The 18,555-nt window shown below is 43.2% G+C and overlaps 1 protein-coding gene across 2 annotated transcripts in view; it reads left to right on the plus strand.

Annotated features, from left to right (window-relative positions):
• The first annotated feature begins 2,276 nt into the window (after positions 1–2,276).
• LOC140566799 (neuronal migration protein doublecortin-like) overlaps positions 2,277–18,555 on the plus strand; it is a 69,641-nt gene continuing 53,362 nt past the window's right edge. Inside the window, exons 1-2 of one of the 2 annotated variants that reach the window (XM_072692336.1) lie at positions 2,277–2,440; positions 16,714–17,148. In XM_072692336.1, coding sequence (XP_072548437.1) covers positions 16,785–17,148 — 364 coding nt within the window. In that variant the 5' untranslated portion in view covers positions 2,277–2,440; positions 16,714–16,784. The remainder of the gene's footprint in view (positions 2,441–16,713; positions 17,149–18,555) is intronic. The other variant, XM_072692327.1, reaches the window with a different exon arrangement.

The raw sequence follows: 18,555 nt of genomic DNA on the forward strand, positions 1-18,555 counted from the left end.
GGCATGGTTCTAAGAGTGGTATCCAGGGTTCCCATGGTTCTGAGTCACACACACACACACACACACACACACACACTGGAACACTGATATATTTGATCTCATTCATCTCATCTGTTTATCATTATCATGTCTTTATGTATTCATCCAGAGTGCTCTCTATCTTTCTCCTCTGTAACACACACACACACACACACACACACACACACACAGGCATGACTCCACTCATAGAGTGTATCGTCCCATATAGGCGTCCAGGTGTCACACTCATGTTAACTCTGCCCCCGTAGTGTGTTCCCACATACCCTCATTACAGAGAAAAGAGAGTGTGTGTGATCCACCCACACACCATCAGCTGGAGGACCAGACCAGAGCTGGCCTCAGTCCAACTGACTGTACAATACAAAGCTGTGTGTGTGTGTGTGTGTGTGTGTGTGTGTGTGTGTGTGTGTGTGTGTGTGTGGCACTGACATATATATAATACATATGGGACATATACATATTTACATTTATATACATGTACATATGTATATAAATACATAATATCATGACATATAGATATTTACATATATATAATACATAGGGGGTATATTATTCTTACATATAGATAATTACATATATATAATACATATGAGTCATATTATTCTTACATATAGATAATTACATATATATAATACATAGGGGTATATTAGTATTACATATAGATACTTACATATATATAATATATATGGGTCATATTATTCTTACATATAGATAATTACATATATATAATACATATGGGTCATATTATTCTTACATATAGATAATTACATATATATAATACATAGGGGGTATATTAGTATTACATATAGATACTTACATATATATATATATATATATATATATATAATACATAGGGGGTATATTATTATCACATATAGATAATTACATATATATAATACATAGGGGGTATATTATTATTACATATAGATACATCTCTGTACAGGGAAGCGTGAGGTCAGCATTACCTGTATGACCGGCAGTCCTTGAAGCCGGTGGAGAATCAGCCAGGTGACCAGCGTGTGGAAATCTGAGCCACGTTTATCAGCAGCTGAAGATCTGAGAGTTCATTAGCATATTTAAGATCAGATTTCTAATTACAGACCCTGATCAGAAATGGACCAGAAGAAACCAGAGAATGGTGGAGAATGGTGGTGTTTGGTGGAGAATGGTGGTGTTTGGTGGAGAATTATGGTGTTTGGTGGAGAATGAATGATGGTGTTCGATGGAGAATGGTGGTGTTTGGTGGAGAGTGATGGGGAATGATGGTGTTTGGTGGAGAGTGATGGGGAATGATGGTGTTTGGTGGAGAGTCATGGGGAATGATGGTGTTCGATGGAGAATGGTGGTGTTTGGGGGAGAGTGATGGGAATGATGGTGTTTGGTGGAGAGTGATGGGGAATGATGGTGTTTGGTGGAGAATGGTGGTGTTTGGGGGAGAGTGATGGGAATGATGGTGTTTGGTGGAGAGTCATGGGGAATGATGGTGTTCGATGGAGAATGGTGGTGTTTGGGGGAGAGTGATGGGAATGATGGTGTTTGGTGGAGAGTCATGAGGAATGATGGTGTTCGATGGAGAATGGTGGTGTTTGGGGGAGAGTGATGGGAATGGTGGTGTTTGGGGGAGAGTGATGGGAATGATGGTGTTTGGTGGAGAGTGATGGGAATGATGGTGTTTGGTGGAGAGTGATGGGAATGGTGGTGTTTGGGGGAGAGTGATGGGAATGATGGTGTTTGGTGGAGAGTGATGGGAATGATGGTGTTTGGTGGAGAGTGATGGGGAATGATGGTGTTTGGTGGAGAGTGATGGGGAATGATGGTGTTTGGTGGAGAAGTTCTGGGACGGCTCTGGCTCTGTACCTGAGTGAGGACCTGACGCACCTCTCAGTGTACTGCTACACTGCTGTACAGCTTAACCTGCACCCCACCCCTCTCTCTCCCATTCTCTCTCTCTCTCTCATTCTCTCTCTATATCACTCTCTCATTCTCTCTCTCTCTCTCCCTCTCTCATCCCCCCCCTCTCTCTCTCATGCACATACAGAGAGAGAGAGAGAGAGAGAGAGAACTGGGGTGAAGCCTCCTCTGAACACTGAATGGAAAAACTGCTGCTCGCCTCCAACTGTACACCTCCATGTGGATGACGTCACCCCCGAACCTCGTAAACTCCGGTTTGTCTACTCACTGATCGGCTGTGAGCGCGCGCGCGCGCAGGTCGTCTGACAGTCGGCGCTAGGACCACGCGGCTCTAACCGGCAGGCAGCACCGGCAGACAAAGGCACGGAGAGCAGCTCGCGGTCCTGCAGCATCCACACCCACCCTCACACACTCACACACACTCTCACTCACTCCCTCTCTCTCAGTCCACACACACACACACACACACTCCGCGTGCACCAGCGCTGGGGTAAGTACCGCACCCACCCGGGGCACTTTAAACAGCAACCGGGGGTTAGAATAATGCACGTGCTTAAATCTGAACACCGGTGTGTATGTCTGTGTGTGTGTGTGTGTGTGTGTGTGAGTGTTACCTGCTGTAGGTGTGTTAAGGCTTTGATGCGGCGCGAGACACGCGGTGTGTGAGCAGGTGGGAGCGGTTCCTCCTAAACACTGAAAAAATCCTTTATCGATTAGATGCTTACAGAAGTGGCTTCTCCACTCACGTGAACGTTATCGATTATATTGGTTGTAACGAATGTGAGTGTGCATTAATGAAATGTTTCAGAAGGTGAAAGTTATCAGTGATCAGATGACGTGTCGGGTTACAGGGTGGGTATTTGATTGGAAAGGGGTGGGACGGTTCATTTGGCGGCTTTCCGTCTAGACTGGCGCGAGATTTGCCGTTAAATCGTGATGATTTGCGTCTCCCCGTTTTTCCTGGGGTGTGCGCGAGCGTGTGTGTGTGTGTGCGCGAGCGTGTGTGTGTGTGTGTGCGCGCGCGCTAGCGCTGGTGCGCGTGCCAGCCCCAGCCTCAAAAATTGCTGTAGTGCAGCTCGCGCCGCTGCTGTACAATGGAACGAGCAGCGCGTTTGAATTCAAACTGAAGGGATAACGGTCGTAACGGTCTTTAACGGTCGTAACGGTCTTTAACGGTCTTTAACGGTCATTAACGGTTAATTTAGTCAGGTTTTCTCTATAAATGAAGGCTTCTGACATTTAGTAAATGTTAATACCGTGTTTTATCAACATTTGTGTGACACAGTGTAGTCAGGGAAGAGCTAAAGAGCTAAAGACTGAGGTAGACTGAGAGTGGTGAGGTAAGTGTGAGGTAAAATGGTGGGGTAACTACTACAGGGGTGTTTAATAGAAGGTGGGGGCCTCCTGGTGGGAGGATACTGTGTATACATGAACATTAGGTGGTGGCTGTATAGATCTATATGCCTATAGTTTGATGTATATTTGAACATGGTGGACATTGGTGGCTGTTTATATATATATATATATATATATATATAAACAGCCACCAAATGTTCATATATACATCAAATTATAGGCATATATATATGTATGTATATATATATATATATATATATATATATTTTCACCCTAGTTTGATGTATACATGAACATACGTCAGTTGTCGGGTGGTTGTATATATCTTTATGCCTTTGGGGCCCAGGTCCATCACAGTTTGATGTATATATGAACATTTGGTGGCTGTTTATATATATATATATATATATATATATATATATATATATATATATATTTTATATATATATTCACCCTAGTTTGATGTATACATGAACATACGTCAGTTGTCGGGTGGTTGTATATATCTTTATGCCTTTGGGGCCCAGGTCCATCACAGTTTGATTTATATATGAACATTTGGTGGCTGTTTATATATATATATATATATATATTTTATATATATATTCACCCTAGTTTGATGTATACATGAACATATGCATAGATCTTTATGCCTTTGGGGCCTACATTTTTGATGTATACAACTATTTGGTCGTTGTCTGTATTTATACCTTATTGAAGCAAAAGTTCACCCTAGTTTGATGGATACAGGGACATTTGATGGTAGTGTGTGTGTGTGGAGGGGGGGTGTTGTATGTATATATGCCTTTTAGGACCCCAACCCACCCCATTTCGCTGTATATATAAACATTTGGTGGTTGTTGGGTGTATATTGTATATAGTTATGCCTTATTGTAGCCCAAATCGACCCCAATTTTATGTAGACATGATCATTCGTTGTTAAGTTGTTAAGTTGTTGGTGTATAGATCCTTATGTCCTCAAGGACCCCAACCACCCCAGTTTGATGTATATATCCAATATGGTGGGTGGTTATTGTATATAGTTGTGCCTTATTGGGCCCCAAATCCACCCTGGTTTGATGTATACATGAACATGTGGTCGTTCAGGGTGTATATCTATACCTTTATGAGGCTCAGATCCATCTCATCAGAAAAGCTGCTGACTCAAAGCACCCGTACAATAGAAGTCAATGGGCAGTTGGGTTAGGTGGAAACACCCCACACCCCCCAATACACAACTTGGGCAGCACTGTTGGTTGTAATGGGAGAGCTGCTGGTGGGAATGCCCCTCAGTGTTTAGGATGCCAAGTGTGTGTGTGTGTGTGTGTGTGTGTGTGTGTGTGTGTTAGCGGTGAGAGTGGTGGACTAGAACTAGCGGTGTGTGACACCAAGGAAACATGCTGAGACAATGGACCTCCTGCATGACGTACTAGTGGGGGCTGGTGTGTGATTTAGTGCTGTCCATTACTGGAGCAGATGGGTGTATGGCCAGCCCCTCCGTCAGCTGTGAAGCAGCACGGCTAATTCGCTCTTAGCGTCACTGGATGCCACTCAGTTGGTGTGTGTAAGGGTGGTGGTGGTGGTGGTGGAGGGGGGGGGGTCTTTTAAGGCGGGTTCATGTCTATTAAAGCAAGTCTATCAAAAAGACGTGTGTGTAGTATTATACAGCACTACCATTAGCATTAGCTTTGTCTATTTAACATGTGCTATATAGACAAAAGTATTGGGACGCCTGCTCAATTACTGCTTCTTGTGAAATCAAAGGTATTAAAGAGCTGATCTGCTTCTGTTGGAGTAACTGTCTCTACTGTCCAGGGAATAAGGCTTTCTACTAGATTCTGGAGGAGGAGCATTTGCTGTGAGGATTTGATTGCATTCAGTGATAAGAGCATTAGTGAGGGCCCATCCCAAACCTATTGGACAAAAATACTTTGGTCCATATAGTAGTATGTTGTTACAAGTGGTTGATATGTTGTGTGTTGCTAAGCGATTTCTGTGATGGCCCTGGTGGTTGCTAAGCAGTTGCTTTGGCATCCCTAGTAGTTGCTATATGTTTGCTATGCACATGCAAAGCAGCTGCTTTGGCGTCTCGGGTGGCTGCTATGCTGCTGCTAGGTGGTTGTTATGGTGTTGCTAAGCAATTTTGCTATAGGTGGTTGCTGTGAAGTTGCTAGTTTGGGGGATCAACTCTTTTAATACCTTTGATTTCAGAAGAAACAATGATTGAGCAGGTGTCCCAATACTTTTGTCCTTATAGTGTATGTATGTGTGTGTGTGTGTGTGTGTTTGAAAGTATGACCTCAGGCTGTCTGGCTATTGCTATCACGGTGTACTTTGGTATGCAGTGTCATTTTTGGGTGTTAATGTACTGTTCGTTGACTGAGTCATAACATGGCTTTGTCATGCTAGCACATTGTGTGTGTGTGTGTGTGTGTGTGTGTGTGTGTGAAGTGTGTGTGAAGTGTGATGCTGTGGGGAAGGATCCAGTCTTTAATTGGAAAAGCTGCTGCAATCCCTGCAGGCAGTCTAGCTGGACGCAGGCCCGGGCATAAATGCCCCACGCTGCCCTGTCCAAAAGGCACCACCGCAAATGCTAGCCGCTAGCCGCTAATCAGCCACACAGGCAGACACAATCACAGCTAGCCGCCACGAGTGGCTAGCGCCAGCGCTTCGAGTCTCGCAGTGTCTCTTCAAGGTCGAATTATTAGATATTCTTTAGCGAAATTAGTGAAGTAAACAGGAAGCGGGGAATCAGGAGGGGGGCTTTTATCCGCCGAGTGTGATTTCGTGACATTAGCGATTAGCCGCGAGTAGCGACACGTGGCTCCTCTTTGTTTGAGGGTGAGACGGAAAAATACAGGGGGAGTGGACTGAAGAAAAGAGTCTGAATCTGTTTCCTCTCGCTCTCTCTCTCTCTTTGTATCTCAAACTCTATCTCTCTCGCCCTCTCGCTCGCGCCCCTTTCTCTCTCTGCCCTGATTTTTCAGGTAGACTCTGTTTATGTTGGTAAGCATTAAAAGGTCAGCCAGTCAGACTGAGCTAGCGGCCTGAAATCCTATCAGTAGAGGCTAAAGATAGAGCAGGAGCTTTGCTTTATGTGCTAATTAAGGATGTAATTAAGGTCTCATCACAACGGGTGGCACACACACACACATATACACACACACACACACACACACCAATAAAACACCTGATAGACTGTTCACAAAGAAATCTGTCTGGGACCGTAACACTGAATATCACTTAAAGGCCACATAAACATAACAATTAAAACTATATTTTTATTGAATATCTGATTACATTAATATTAAGAATAAGATCATAGATGTGTGCGGTAAGTATCAGCTCCTGTATATGTTCCTGTAATTGGTCTGAAGTAGTTCAGTCCTGGTCCTGGAGGATTAGATGTTACGGCAGCAGAGTTTCTCCAGCTCCCAAAACACCTGATTCAACCAGTGAGGTAATAAACGTGGTCTTCCGGAGGTGAAGTGGGGGCGTCATGAATAATTACACATAAGGTCCATAACATTTAGACCAGGGGTCTCCAGCCCTGGTTCTAGAAGGCCAAACCGAGCCTCCCAGGACAGGATTAAAGAGCACTGGTCTAAATGTGATGTCTGTTGAATGTAATTGGATGAGCTTTGGATGAGTAACGGTCTTGTGAACTAGTCTGAGTTCACATATAAATATAAAAAATACCATCAAGTTTAGGACAGGTTTGAGTACTAATGCTGTTAAGACCAAAAAAAGTCCAAGTACAAATACTATTGAGACAGAAACAAGTCTGAGTACAAATACTACAGAGACAGAGACAAGTCTGAGTACAAATACTATTGAGACAGAGACAAGTCTGAGTACAAATACTATTGAGACCAAGACTAGTCTGAGTACAAATACTATTGAGACCAAGACTAGTCTGAGTACAAATATTATTGAGACCAAGACAAGTCTGAGTACAAATATTATTGAGACCAAGACAAGTCTGAGTACAAATAGTATTGAGACCAAGACAAGTCTGAGTACAAATACTTTTGAGACAGAGACAAGTCTGAGTACAAATAATATTGAGACAGAGGCAAGTCTGAGTACAAATACTTTTGAGACAGAGGCAAGTCTGAGTACAAATACTTTTGAGACAGAGGCAAGTCTGAGTACAAATACTTTTGAGACAGAGGCAAGTCTGAGTACAAATACTTTTGAATCAGAGGCAAGTCTGAGTACAAATACTTTTGAGACAGAGACAATTATGAGTACAAATACTATTGGTGGGTTCTGATAGGTTGGGTGTAGTGTTCTAGAATCTTAGCATTAGCCTTAGCTTTAGCTATTTACTATACACCAATTGACAAAAGTATTGGGACACCTGCTCATTCATAGTTTCTTCTGAAATCAGGGGTATTAAAAGAGAGCTGTTCACATGCAGGATTTTAACCAATGGAACAGTCGGGGGTAGGATGTGTCACGGATTGTGTGAAGTTGGGGAGATTAGTCAACACAGTGGCATAATAACTCCATCGCCAACTAGTGTTCTGGAGGTGGAAGCACAGATCAGAAATAGGCCTCAAGTCTGGACTTGAGTCCGACAGTGTTAGACCATGACTCTGAATTTACTGCTCAACCATGACTTGCTCAGTTTGAACGTTCCTCCGGGTTCGAGGAAGCGCACCAGCGTTTGAGATCAGACCCTGATGGTTTAGCGTCTGATATTTGTCGCTAATCCTGTCGTGAGAGCGATGGCTGATCTTTCCTGTTGATCTCTGTTACGAGACACGGCGTAACCCTGAGTTTAGGCTTCAGAGCCGTGAGCGATCTCCTCCTCCGAGGGGAAGTGCGTTGGGTGGGTGGGTGAACTCTGGAAATGAGCTCTGGAGCATCTGACTCTTCTCCGATATCCTAAAGAGGGAATATCGGCGAGTGTAGCCGTGCACGTTTGGTTTTGATTTGTGAGCTGGCTCCGTTTCTGACGTTGGAAGTGAAGTAGGTTAATGGTTTGCAGGGCGAGGGCTCGCAGCTCAGCGCTTCGTCATAAACTGGGATGCAGCCGAGAGGCCGAGTTCAGACCCAAACCGAAGGATGATGTTTATGTGATGATGCCGGAGAACGAGCTCTGGCAGACGTTAAAGGAAGGGTTTAAGGGAAATCATGCTCAGACATTTTTTTTTCACTCCATCAGTTTTGAGCTCGTTTCGTTTTAGCACTGGAGCTATGAGGCTAATGTACACTAAGTGACAAAAGTATTGGGACGCCTGCTCATTCATTGTTTCTTCTGAAATCAAAGAAAAAAAGCATTAAAAATAACTTACTCTGCTTCTGTTGGAGTAACTGTCTCTACTGTCCAGAGACGAAGACTTTCTTCTAGATTTTGGAGGAAAAGCACTGCTGTGAGGATTTGATTGCATTCGGTTAAAAGAGCGTTATTTGGATTTTGGATAGATGATCACCACCCAACCTCATCATCCTCAACTCCACAACTCAGTATCCCAAAAGTACTGGATGCTCCTTCACCATCATTCCAGAGAACACAGTTCCTCCACTGCTCCACAGCTCCTCAATGCTGGGGGGCTTTATACCCATCTAGCCCACGCCTGGCATTATTAGGCAGCATGGAGCCAATAGGGTCATGATGTTGATCTGCTCCAGAGAGTCCTATTCTATTGGCAGTACTTCTTCTCTAGAGGGACTAGACAAGCTGTGTAAAGTAGCGGAATGCATTTATTAGGAAGGGTGTCCACAAACTTTTGGACGTAGTGTAAAATCAACAGTGAATGTATGTGATTGCTGATTTGAGGAATAGGGTGTGTGTGTGTGTGGGTGTGTGTGTGTGTGGGGGGGGGTAAATATGATGGAACTATCGCATTAACGACCCTGGCTCTTGGCTTTGTAGAGAATGATGGGTACTGTAGTTTGATGCAGACGGACAGAGACAGTTTCCTTTCATGTTGTATTTCTTTTATTTGCCGCTCTGCTGGTGTTTGCCTTTCTCTTTTGTTCGTCCCTAATCCGTTTTGTACAAGAGTCTCTCTCTCTCTCTCTCTCTCAGTCTGTCTTTATCTCTTTCTCGCTCACGTGAGCGAGATGAGGAAATCTGTTAACAATGCAAGCACAGCATTAAGAATTTAACAGACAAATTTCACCCTTGAAAAGAACTCAAAACGCTCCAGGGGACGTATTTTCTTGGTGGGGTGGGCTGGGGTGGGGTCAGCCCACACAAGCTGTGTATGAGGGTTATTTGGGGACTCTTTGAAGGGACCTGTAGATGAACCAGCTGGTTTTAGAATAAAAAAAATGACGTTTTTGAGGCCGGTACCGATGGAGGGCGGGGCTGGATGCTACATCAATCCTTATTCAAATCCTTAAGCTGTGTCCTGAACACCAACCCAGCCAGGGTGGAGTTGGGCTTCTCAGATCTGGGCCCCGTTCTTACAGCCCAGCCTCACATGGGTCCCAGCTAGGCCTCATGGGGCCATCCTGCTCCCATCACTGACCCTGGTGAGCACCTGGTGAGCGACGTTCAGCAGTCTGCGCAGATTTCAGCCCTGGCTTTTACAGGTTTCTGCCGCCGTGAGTGAGGTTCCTATTTCCACCTAGTGGTTATTTGAGGAACTGCAGGATTCCAATCTCACTCAACTCTGCAGCAATTGGCTAAATATGGGTCATGTGATCTCAGCAGCTCTCAGGATTGGTTAGAAATATCTCAGATTGCCGATCACATATTTGGGCTGTAAGTTGGCCGATACCAATAATCTGTTATAACCAATTAATTCAATCCGTATTGGGTTTTTGGGCCAAAATTTGTCTTTTTTTGAGTTCAGTGAGAAGAAGATAAACTGATCTCAAAAAGCTATCAAATTAAAGATGAAATATTCTGATCAATATTTTAATCAATATTAATGTATTTTCTACAATTTTAAAATGATAAAAGGAAGGTTTGGCCACTCCAAGAGATCTGAGCTCTCAGACTTTAACCAAGCTCTTCGAACTTAATTAGCTTGTTAGAGCTGTGATCATCATTAGGAAAGTCCAGATGATCACATTTGAACTCCTCCAGTCCCGTCCCAGCAATCAGCAGCCATGAGCTCCTCTAAGCAGCTGCTGAGCTCTCCGACCATCAACATAACTGATGACCCCAAAGCAGGAGCCCAAAGCAGTTCCTCAGTTCCTAATGTAATTAAGAAATGACCGTTAACAGGAATGCTGGAGGTCAGGCTGAGGTCTGGAAGACCAAGAGAACCTGCAGAGAGAACTGCTGGCGGCCTTCTGCAGGAAGAACTGGTGATAATCCCCCAAATACGAACTGAAGACTGTTTCTGAGATGTGATGCTCACTGAAGAGGGGTTACTAAGTTCTGACCATGCAGGGTGCCCAAACCTTTGCTTCAGGCCCTCTTCATTTTTTGTTATTTTGAAAAAATCAATTTTGATTAAAATCTAAAAGAAATCTTTCACTTTAACTTTGTCTCTAATTGTAATATTCAGAATGTGTACATTTTAGAACAATTATATAAAACAGTGTACTATGTTCTAATAATCGAAATAAGTTTAAATCTATTATTAGATTTACTATTACTATATACTAGATATACTATTTTATTTTATGAAGAATTTAATTAATTACTAAATATTTAGAATGAAATTGTTATGGAAATGTCCAGCCCTGCACGCCAAACAATTGTGTAGTATTACAAAACAAAAAAATATATATATAGATATTCAGTTCACTAAACAAAATATTGCCTATATAAAATATTTTATGGTTTAAAGTTCAAAGGCAGCCTAAGACTAAATAATAAAAAATAAAGAAATAATACTTACAGTGTATTCTTCAGAAGAGAAAATATATTTTTAAAGCAAAGTTCAAATGACGGATGTTGTTGATTTTGCTAAATGTAGAGGTGTTGTGAGATTTTAGACATCATTTTTATGTATTTACTGAATTTACTATATAAAAATTAAATATAACATTATATATTTTATTGTTATCTAATTCATTTAACTTCTGTAAAAATCAAATTGTGAGGCAGTCTAAACCTAAATTTGACATTTTAGAGCTAGAACTAAAGTGACATTGTATTCTTCATAAAAAATATAAATACAAACAGGTTTAGGCAAAGGTCTAATGACGTGTTGTTAATGTTCGAAGTGTAAATAAATGAATTATGTTTAATTATGTTATTTTTGCTAAATTTACACACAATTTTCTTGCATTTACTCAATTTCAACACATTGTTTAATAACAGCACAATTCTAAGGCAGCCTGAACTGAAATTCAAAATAAAATGAAAATTTTATTTTAAATATATTCATTAAATATTTGACTCATTAATTAAATATTTAAATAATAAATTAAAATCTGAAATAAAAGTCACAGTTTTTGCCCATAAGTAATAAAACTATCCATCTTGCCGATCAGATGGAGCAGTTTTTGCCCCATTCACCCAAACCTGGCCCAAACCGAGGAGGCAGAGGGGGCGGGGTTATTGATGATGGGTATTATTTGGCACAATGGGGTTTAGATTATGTTTGAATATTGACGAGAGGATATTGATTGGCTGAAGGTGGTGAACGTTGTGTGTGTGTGTGCATGCATTAATGTGTGTGCGAGACAAAGGACAAGTGGAACACAGATGTGTGTGTTGACAGCAGAGTGTGTGTCCTCCAGTTAAAGATCCTCTCCTGCAGTGAAACGACGACTGCAGTTAAAGTAAAAGCTAAAAGTTAATGAGCTCGGTTCTAGATAACCTGACCCAGTCAGAGCTGTTCTACACAGAAAGTTCTTCACCTAATGGTGATGAAGACGCTGCCTGATGACTGAGACACTGTTCTACCAGAGTTCTGAGAAGAGTTCGGCTCTAGAACCTGCTTTTAAAATCAGATCATTAAAATGGTGGAGGGATACATGCTGCAGGGTGTAGTGCGGCTACAGAAAGTAGTCCCTCAAGAGAACTGGATTAGTTGAGATTCTCCACTATTTTACCTTCATCATCATCATCATCATCATCATTCCATATAAAACTCAGAAGACTTGTGTAGCTGCACTGGTGGGTTTGGATAAGTGATAAATCATGGGCAACTCTTCTCACAGGCTGAGTAATGCAGAATTTTGAAAAGTCAGTGGACTTCCCCTTTAAGACAGCGAGGTTACCTAGCTACAGTTATAGAGATGAGGAATGGAGGTCCGGACCTGCTGACAGCTCCGCTACATTTAAGGGGTTAAAACACCACAGTGTTTGTTTTACGGTGCTGATTGGTGTAGGTATTGATGCAGTGGGGTGACAGAATGTGTATTGACGGGGCAGGAGGGTAACAGAAGGGAACAAAAGAGGGTTGGAGTTGAATGGCCTGCTGGGAGTTAATACCCAAGGGGCAACAAAGACAGCAGCAGATGACCACAACTTAAATAAGAATGATGACTCATATACCCCCCCCACCTCTCCACCCCTTCCACCCGCACACACCCATGCACACATGCCTATTAATAGAATGGGGTAAGAGGGTGTTACATTCACTATATGTCCAAAAGTTTGTGGACACCCCTTCTAATGAAGGCATTCAGCTACTTTAAGCTGCACCCATTGCTGACACAGATGTGCAAATGCACACACACACAGCTTGTCCCTGTAGAGTACTGCCAATAGAATAGGACCCTCTGGAGCAGATCAACATCATGATCCTATTGGCTCCATGCTGCCTAATACCAGGCGTGGACTAGAGGGGTATAAAGCCCCCCAGCATTGAGGAGCTGTGGAGCAGTGGAGGAACTGTGTTCTCTGGAATGATGGTGGTGGAGCTCCATCCAGTACTTTTGGGATGAGTTCATGGGTTTGGACCAAACTGAAAAGTAAAAAACAAATGCACAAAAGTATTGGGACACCTGCTCATTCATTGTTTCTTCTGAAATCAAGGGCTGCTTCTGTTGGAGTAACAGTCTCTACTGTCCAGAGAAGAACTCTGGACTTTCTACTAGATTTTGAAGGAGCATTGCTGTGAGGATTTGATTGCATTCAGCAACAAGATAATTAATGAGGTCAGGATATCAGATGATGATCACCACCCCAACTTATCATCCCCAACTCCTCAAGTACTGGATGGAGCTCCACCACCATCATTCCAGAGAACACAGCTCTTCCACTGCTCCTCAATGCTGGGGGGCTTTATACCCCTCTAGCCCACACCTGGCATTAGGCAGCATGGAGCCAATAGGGTCATGATGTTGATCTGCTCCAGAGAGTCCTATTCTATTGGCAGTACTTCTTCTCTACAGGGACTAGACAAGCTGTGTGTGTGCATTTGCACATCTGTGTCAGCAATGGGTGCAGCTTAAAGTAGCTGAATGCATTTGTTATAAGGGATGTCCACAAACTTTTAGCATTTGGACATATAGTGTAGCGAGTGAAATTGTGTGTGTGGCTGGCTGGACAGAGCTGAGTATGTGTGTGTGTGTGTGTGTGTGTGTGTGTGTGTTTGGCATTAGTTAGTGGGCTTTTATTCCCTTTCAGCTGCTTAATCTTTTAATTCTGTCCAAACCGCTCATGTGAAAAGATACAGTTAGCCGCAGTGCTAATCTACAAGCATCCCTCCGTCTCTCTGTCCGTCCGTCTGCTATTCTGTCGCCTTTTTCTCCTTTCAGAGGTCGGAGAGAGAGCTGAGCTCTGAAAAGAAGAAAAGGAGCAGCTGTGTTTTGGAGATGCTGGCGTGTGTCCACCTAAACATCATACTCCAGACTTTAAATCAGCTCATTCAGTCTGACTGAAGAGAGGGGGGGGGGAAGGGAGAGACAGAGGGAGAGACAGAGAGAGAGACAGAGAGAGAGAGAGGGAGAGAGAGAGAGGGAGAGAGAGATAAAGAGTGAGGGAGAGAGAGGGAGACAGATAGAGAGAGATAAAGAGGGAGAGAGAGAGAGAGAGAGGGAGAGAGAGATAAAGAGTGAGGGAGAGAGAGAGAGAGAGAGGGAGACAGATAGAGAGAGAGAGAGAGTGAGGGAGAGAGAGAACAGTAGCTGATTTATCCTCTCTGTGCTGTAAGTCCTCAGGACAGGATTTATACACACCAACACTGGCGTCACACTCTGGAATGTCCACTCTCTCACTGCTAATGAGGTTAAATCAGAGCGAGTGAAGCTGCTGACACACACACTCCGAGTCGGATTTTCCCCTGCCCCATCCTCTCAGCTCCAGTTACCAGAAAAAAACCCAGCTCCTGCGTCCAGTTACTTTTCATCCATCTATTTCAGACGTATTTGTGTTGATTTGCATCCAGCATGTAAATCAGGTGGGGATATGAAGCATATTCAGATTCAGTGGTACCTGGACGTGATGCTACAGGTACAGTAGGACAGGGACACTAGCACGCGTATGATGTTGCAGGTTGTGTTATACAGGTGTTATAGTAGAATAGGTACATTATCACAGGTACAGTAGAACAGGTACATTATCACATGTACATCGTCATAGGTACAGTAGAACAGGGACATTTTCACAGGTACAGTAGAACAGGGACATTTTCACAGGACCATTATCACAGGTAGAGTAGAACAGGGGCATTATCACAGGTACAGTAGAACAGGGACAATATCACAGGGACATTTTCACAGGTACAGTAGAACAGGGACAATATCACAGGTACAGTAGAACAGGGACATTTTCACAGGTACATTATCACAGGTACAGTAGAACAGGGACATTTTCACAGGTACATTATCACAGGTACAGTAGAAAAGGGACATTTTCACAGGTACATTATCACAGGTACAGTAGAACAGGGGCATTATCACAGGTACATTATCACAGGTACAGTAGAACAGGGACAGTATGACGGGTACAGTAGAACAGGTATTATATTACAGGGACAGTAGAACAGGTACATTATCACAGGTACAGTAGAACAGGGACATTTTCACAGGTACATTATCACAGGTACAGTAGAACAGGGGCATTATCACAGGGACATTTTCACAGGGACAGTAGAACAGGGACAGTATGACGGGTACAGTAGAACAGGTATTATATTACAGGGACAGTAGTGCAGTATGAATTGTACAGGTAGAGGAGCACAGGTAAGGTGTGACGTTACAGGTACAATATTACAGGTACACTAGCACAGGTATGATGTTACAGGTGTGGTACAGTAGTAGAGGCCCAGTAGAACGGCAGGTACAGTGTGACAGCTATGTTGAAACAGGTGTGATGTCATAGGTAATGCAGTACAGGTACAGTATTCATGTTCAGTAGGACAACGCGCTGACCACAGGGCTGTTGAGGGGTTTCTAGTAAAGTGGCCAGGAGTGTTTGGTTCATTCTGTTCTGGTTTGTCCGGCTGTCCTTGCATCACTGTTGCCATGGACACGACATAAGGAACCGATACAGAGTGATATGTTTGCATGTGTAGAATAAATTTACATACATTCCTGAATATATCTGCACACACACACACACACACATACACACACACCACACACTTTCACTTTTGCTTGCTGCAGTATGAATTATGTCCCTTTTATTAAAACTGTGTCCACAGAGGCCATCCAACAATAGCTGATGTCCTTCAGCGTACACTTCTGCACTGAATCTAGGACACACACACACACACACACACACACACACACACACACACACACACTGTAGCGTTCAGGCAATTGAAGTAAATGTCAACCATCTGTTAGATATGCAACTCTCTCTGTTCTCACGCTGGTACTGAAATCTTGAGTATCGGCTGATACCGATATTGAAATCTGAGTATCGGCTGATACAGATAATTAAATATTGATTATTGGCTGGTACCAATAATTAAATCTACAGTATCGTCAGATACCAATATTGGAATCTTGAGTATCGTCTGATACCGATATTGAAATTTGAGTATTGGCTGCTACCAATAATTAAATCTTGAGTATCGGCTGCTACTGATTTCATAATAATTCAGCCAATAATTAAATATTGATCATTGACTGGTATCAGTAATTACATCTTGAGTATCAGCTGATCCTTAACATATAGCAAAACGTTGTTTGCAGTTTGTCTGTTTATAGGCTACAGTCCGAACATGCAGTCCAGGTGTGTGTGCATCCAGGTGTGTGTGTGTGTGTGTGTGTGCTGAGTGAAGCAGGGGGGTCAGTGTGTTGTATGCAGTATTAATGCTCTGCCCGGTTTGGGCTTTAGTTTTTTATTTCTGGTGAATTTTAGCTCCCATTCCGTAACAAAGGCAAGGACAGTGTGTGTGTGTGTGTGTGTGTGTGTGTGTTCCAATCGATACAGAGGCTTTTAATTGATTGGACAAGGTTCAACTCTTCATATTCTACAGGAATACAACACCTGGGAGAGAGAGAGGGTTAGAGGGGTAGAGAGAATCGAGAGAGAGAGAGAGAGAATGAGTGAGAGAGTTCTTGTTTGACTCTTTGTCTTTATTTTCACAGTTACCCATAATTCCTCTGTGCCAGACCCCACCCACACCGCAACCACGGACGCCCCAACAGAACACGTTTCCATGGAGCTGGACTTCGGTCACTTTGACGAGCGGGACAAGGCGTCTCGCGCCCCGCGGGGCGGGCGAGCGAACGGCCTGCCGAGCCCCACCCACAGCGCCCACTGCAGCTTCTACCGCACGCGCACCCTGCAGGCCCTCACCAGCGAGAAGAAGGCCAAGAAGGTCCGTTTCTACCGCAATGGGGACCGCTACTTCAAAGGCATCGTCTACGCCGTCGCCAGCGACCGGTTCCGCACCTTTGACGCCCTGCTGGCCGACCTGACCCGCTCGCTGTCCGACCACATCAACCTGCCCCAGGGCGTCCGCTTCATCTTCACCATCGACGGCGCACGCAAGATCTGCACCCTGGACGAGCTGGAGGAGGGTCAGTGGAGCGTGTGTGTGTGTGTGTGTGTGTGTGTGTGTGTGTGTGTGTCGTTTAATATCAGTTCAGTATCAGTTCAGTCCAACCCTGATCACCTGCAGTGCTCTGAGCTGATTGGCTCGCCTAACATCAGCCTCCTGTAAGATTTCCTGTCTGGTCGCTATGCCAACGCTAATTTATGTGTGATTTAGCAACGCCTAATCGCTCTCACTCACTCACAGACACACACACACACAAGTGTGTGAGATGGTGATGACGGGCGGAGGACATCAGTGTGAAATGGAGTGTAGTCTGCTATTTATTCAAATGTTGTGTGTGTGTTTCTGTGTGTGTTTCTGTGTGTGTGTGTCTGTGTTTCTGTGTGTGTGTGTGTCTGTGTTTCTGTGTGTGTGTGTCTGTGTTTCTGTGTGTGTGTGTGTGTGTCTGTGTGTGTGTGTGTGTTTCTGTGTGTCAGACCGTTGTGTTACGTTTACTCTGTTACTAGAAAGCAAGAGAAAGTTATGCTCACATGTCTGTGTGTGTGTATGTGTGTGAGTGTGTGTGTGTGTGTGTGTGTGTGTGAGTGAGTGTGTGTGTGTGAGTGAGTGTGTGTGCTGTAATTGTGAATAATTTATCCTCAGCTGCCAGACAGTCTCAGAACAGCGTTTTAACAGTTGTATCTCTCTCTCTCTCTCTCTCGCTGATCTAGTGATTCTCAGGTCAAATGTAAATGAAGCTTTAGACAATTGTTCAGTGTTGGTTCAGTATTAGTTCAGTGTTGGTTCAGTATTAGTTCAGTGTTGGTTCAGTATTAGTTCAGTGTTGGTTCAGTATTAGTTCAGTATTAGTTCAGTATTGGTTCAGTGTTGGTTCAGTATTGGTTCAGTATTGGTTCAGTGTTGGTTCAGTGTTGGTTCAGTATTAGTTCAGTGTTGGTTCAGTATTGGTTCAGTGTTGGTTCAGTGTTGGTTCAGTGTTGATTCAGTGTTGGTTCAGTGTTGGTTCAGTTTTAGATCAGTATTAGTTCAGTGTTGGTTCAGTATTAGTTCAGTATTGGTTTAGTATTAGTTCAGTATTGGTTTAGTATTAGTTGAGTATTGGTTCAGTATTGGTTTAGTATTAGTTCAGTATTAGTTCAGTATTAGTTAAGTGTTGGTTCAGTGTTGGTTCAGTGTTGGTTCAGTACTGATTCAGTATTGGTTTAGTATTGATTCAGTATTGGTTTAGTATTAGTTCAGTGTTGGTTCAGTGTTGGTTCAGTATTGGTTCAGTATTGATTCAGTGTTGGTTCAGTGTTGGTTCAGTGTTGGTTCAGTTTTAGATCAGTATTAGTTCAGTGTTGGTTCAGTATTAGTTCAGTATTGGTTTAGTATTAGTTCAGTATTGGTTTAGTATTAGTTGAGTATTGGTTCAGTATTGGTTTAGTAT

This window comes from Salminus brasiliensis, chromosome 1 (assembly GCF_030463535.1).
Source record: "Salminus brasiliensis chromosome 1, fSalBra1.hap2, whole genome shotgun sequence".
Lineage (NCBI taxonomy): Eukaryota > Metazoa > Chordata > Actinopteri > Characiformes > Bryconidae > Salminus > Salminus brasiliensis.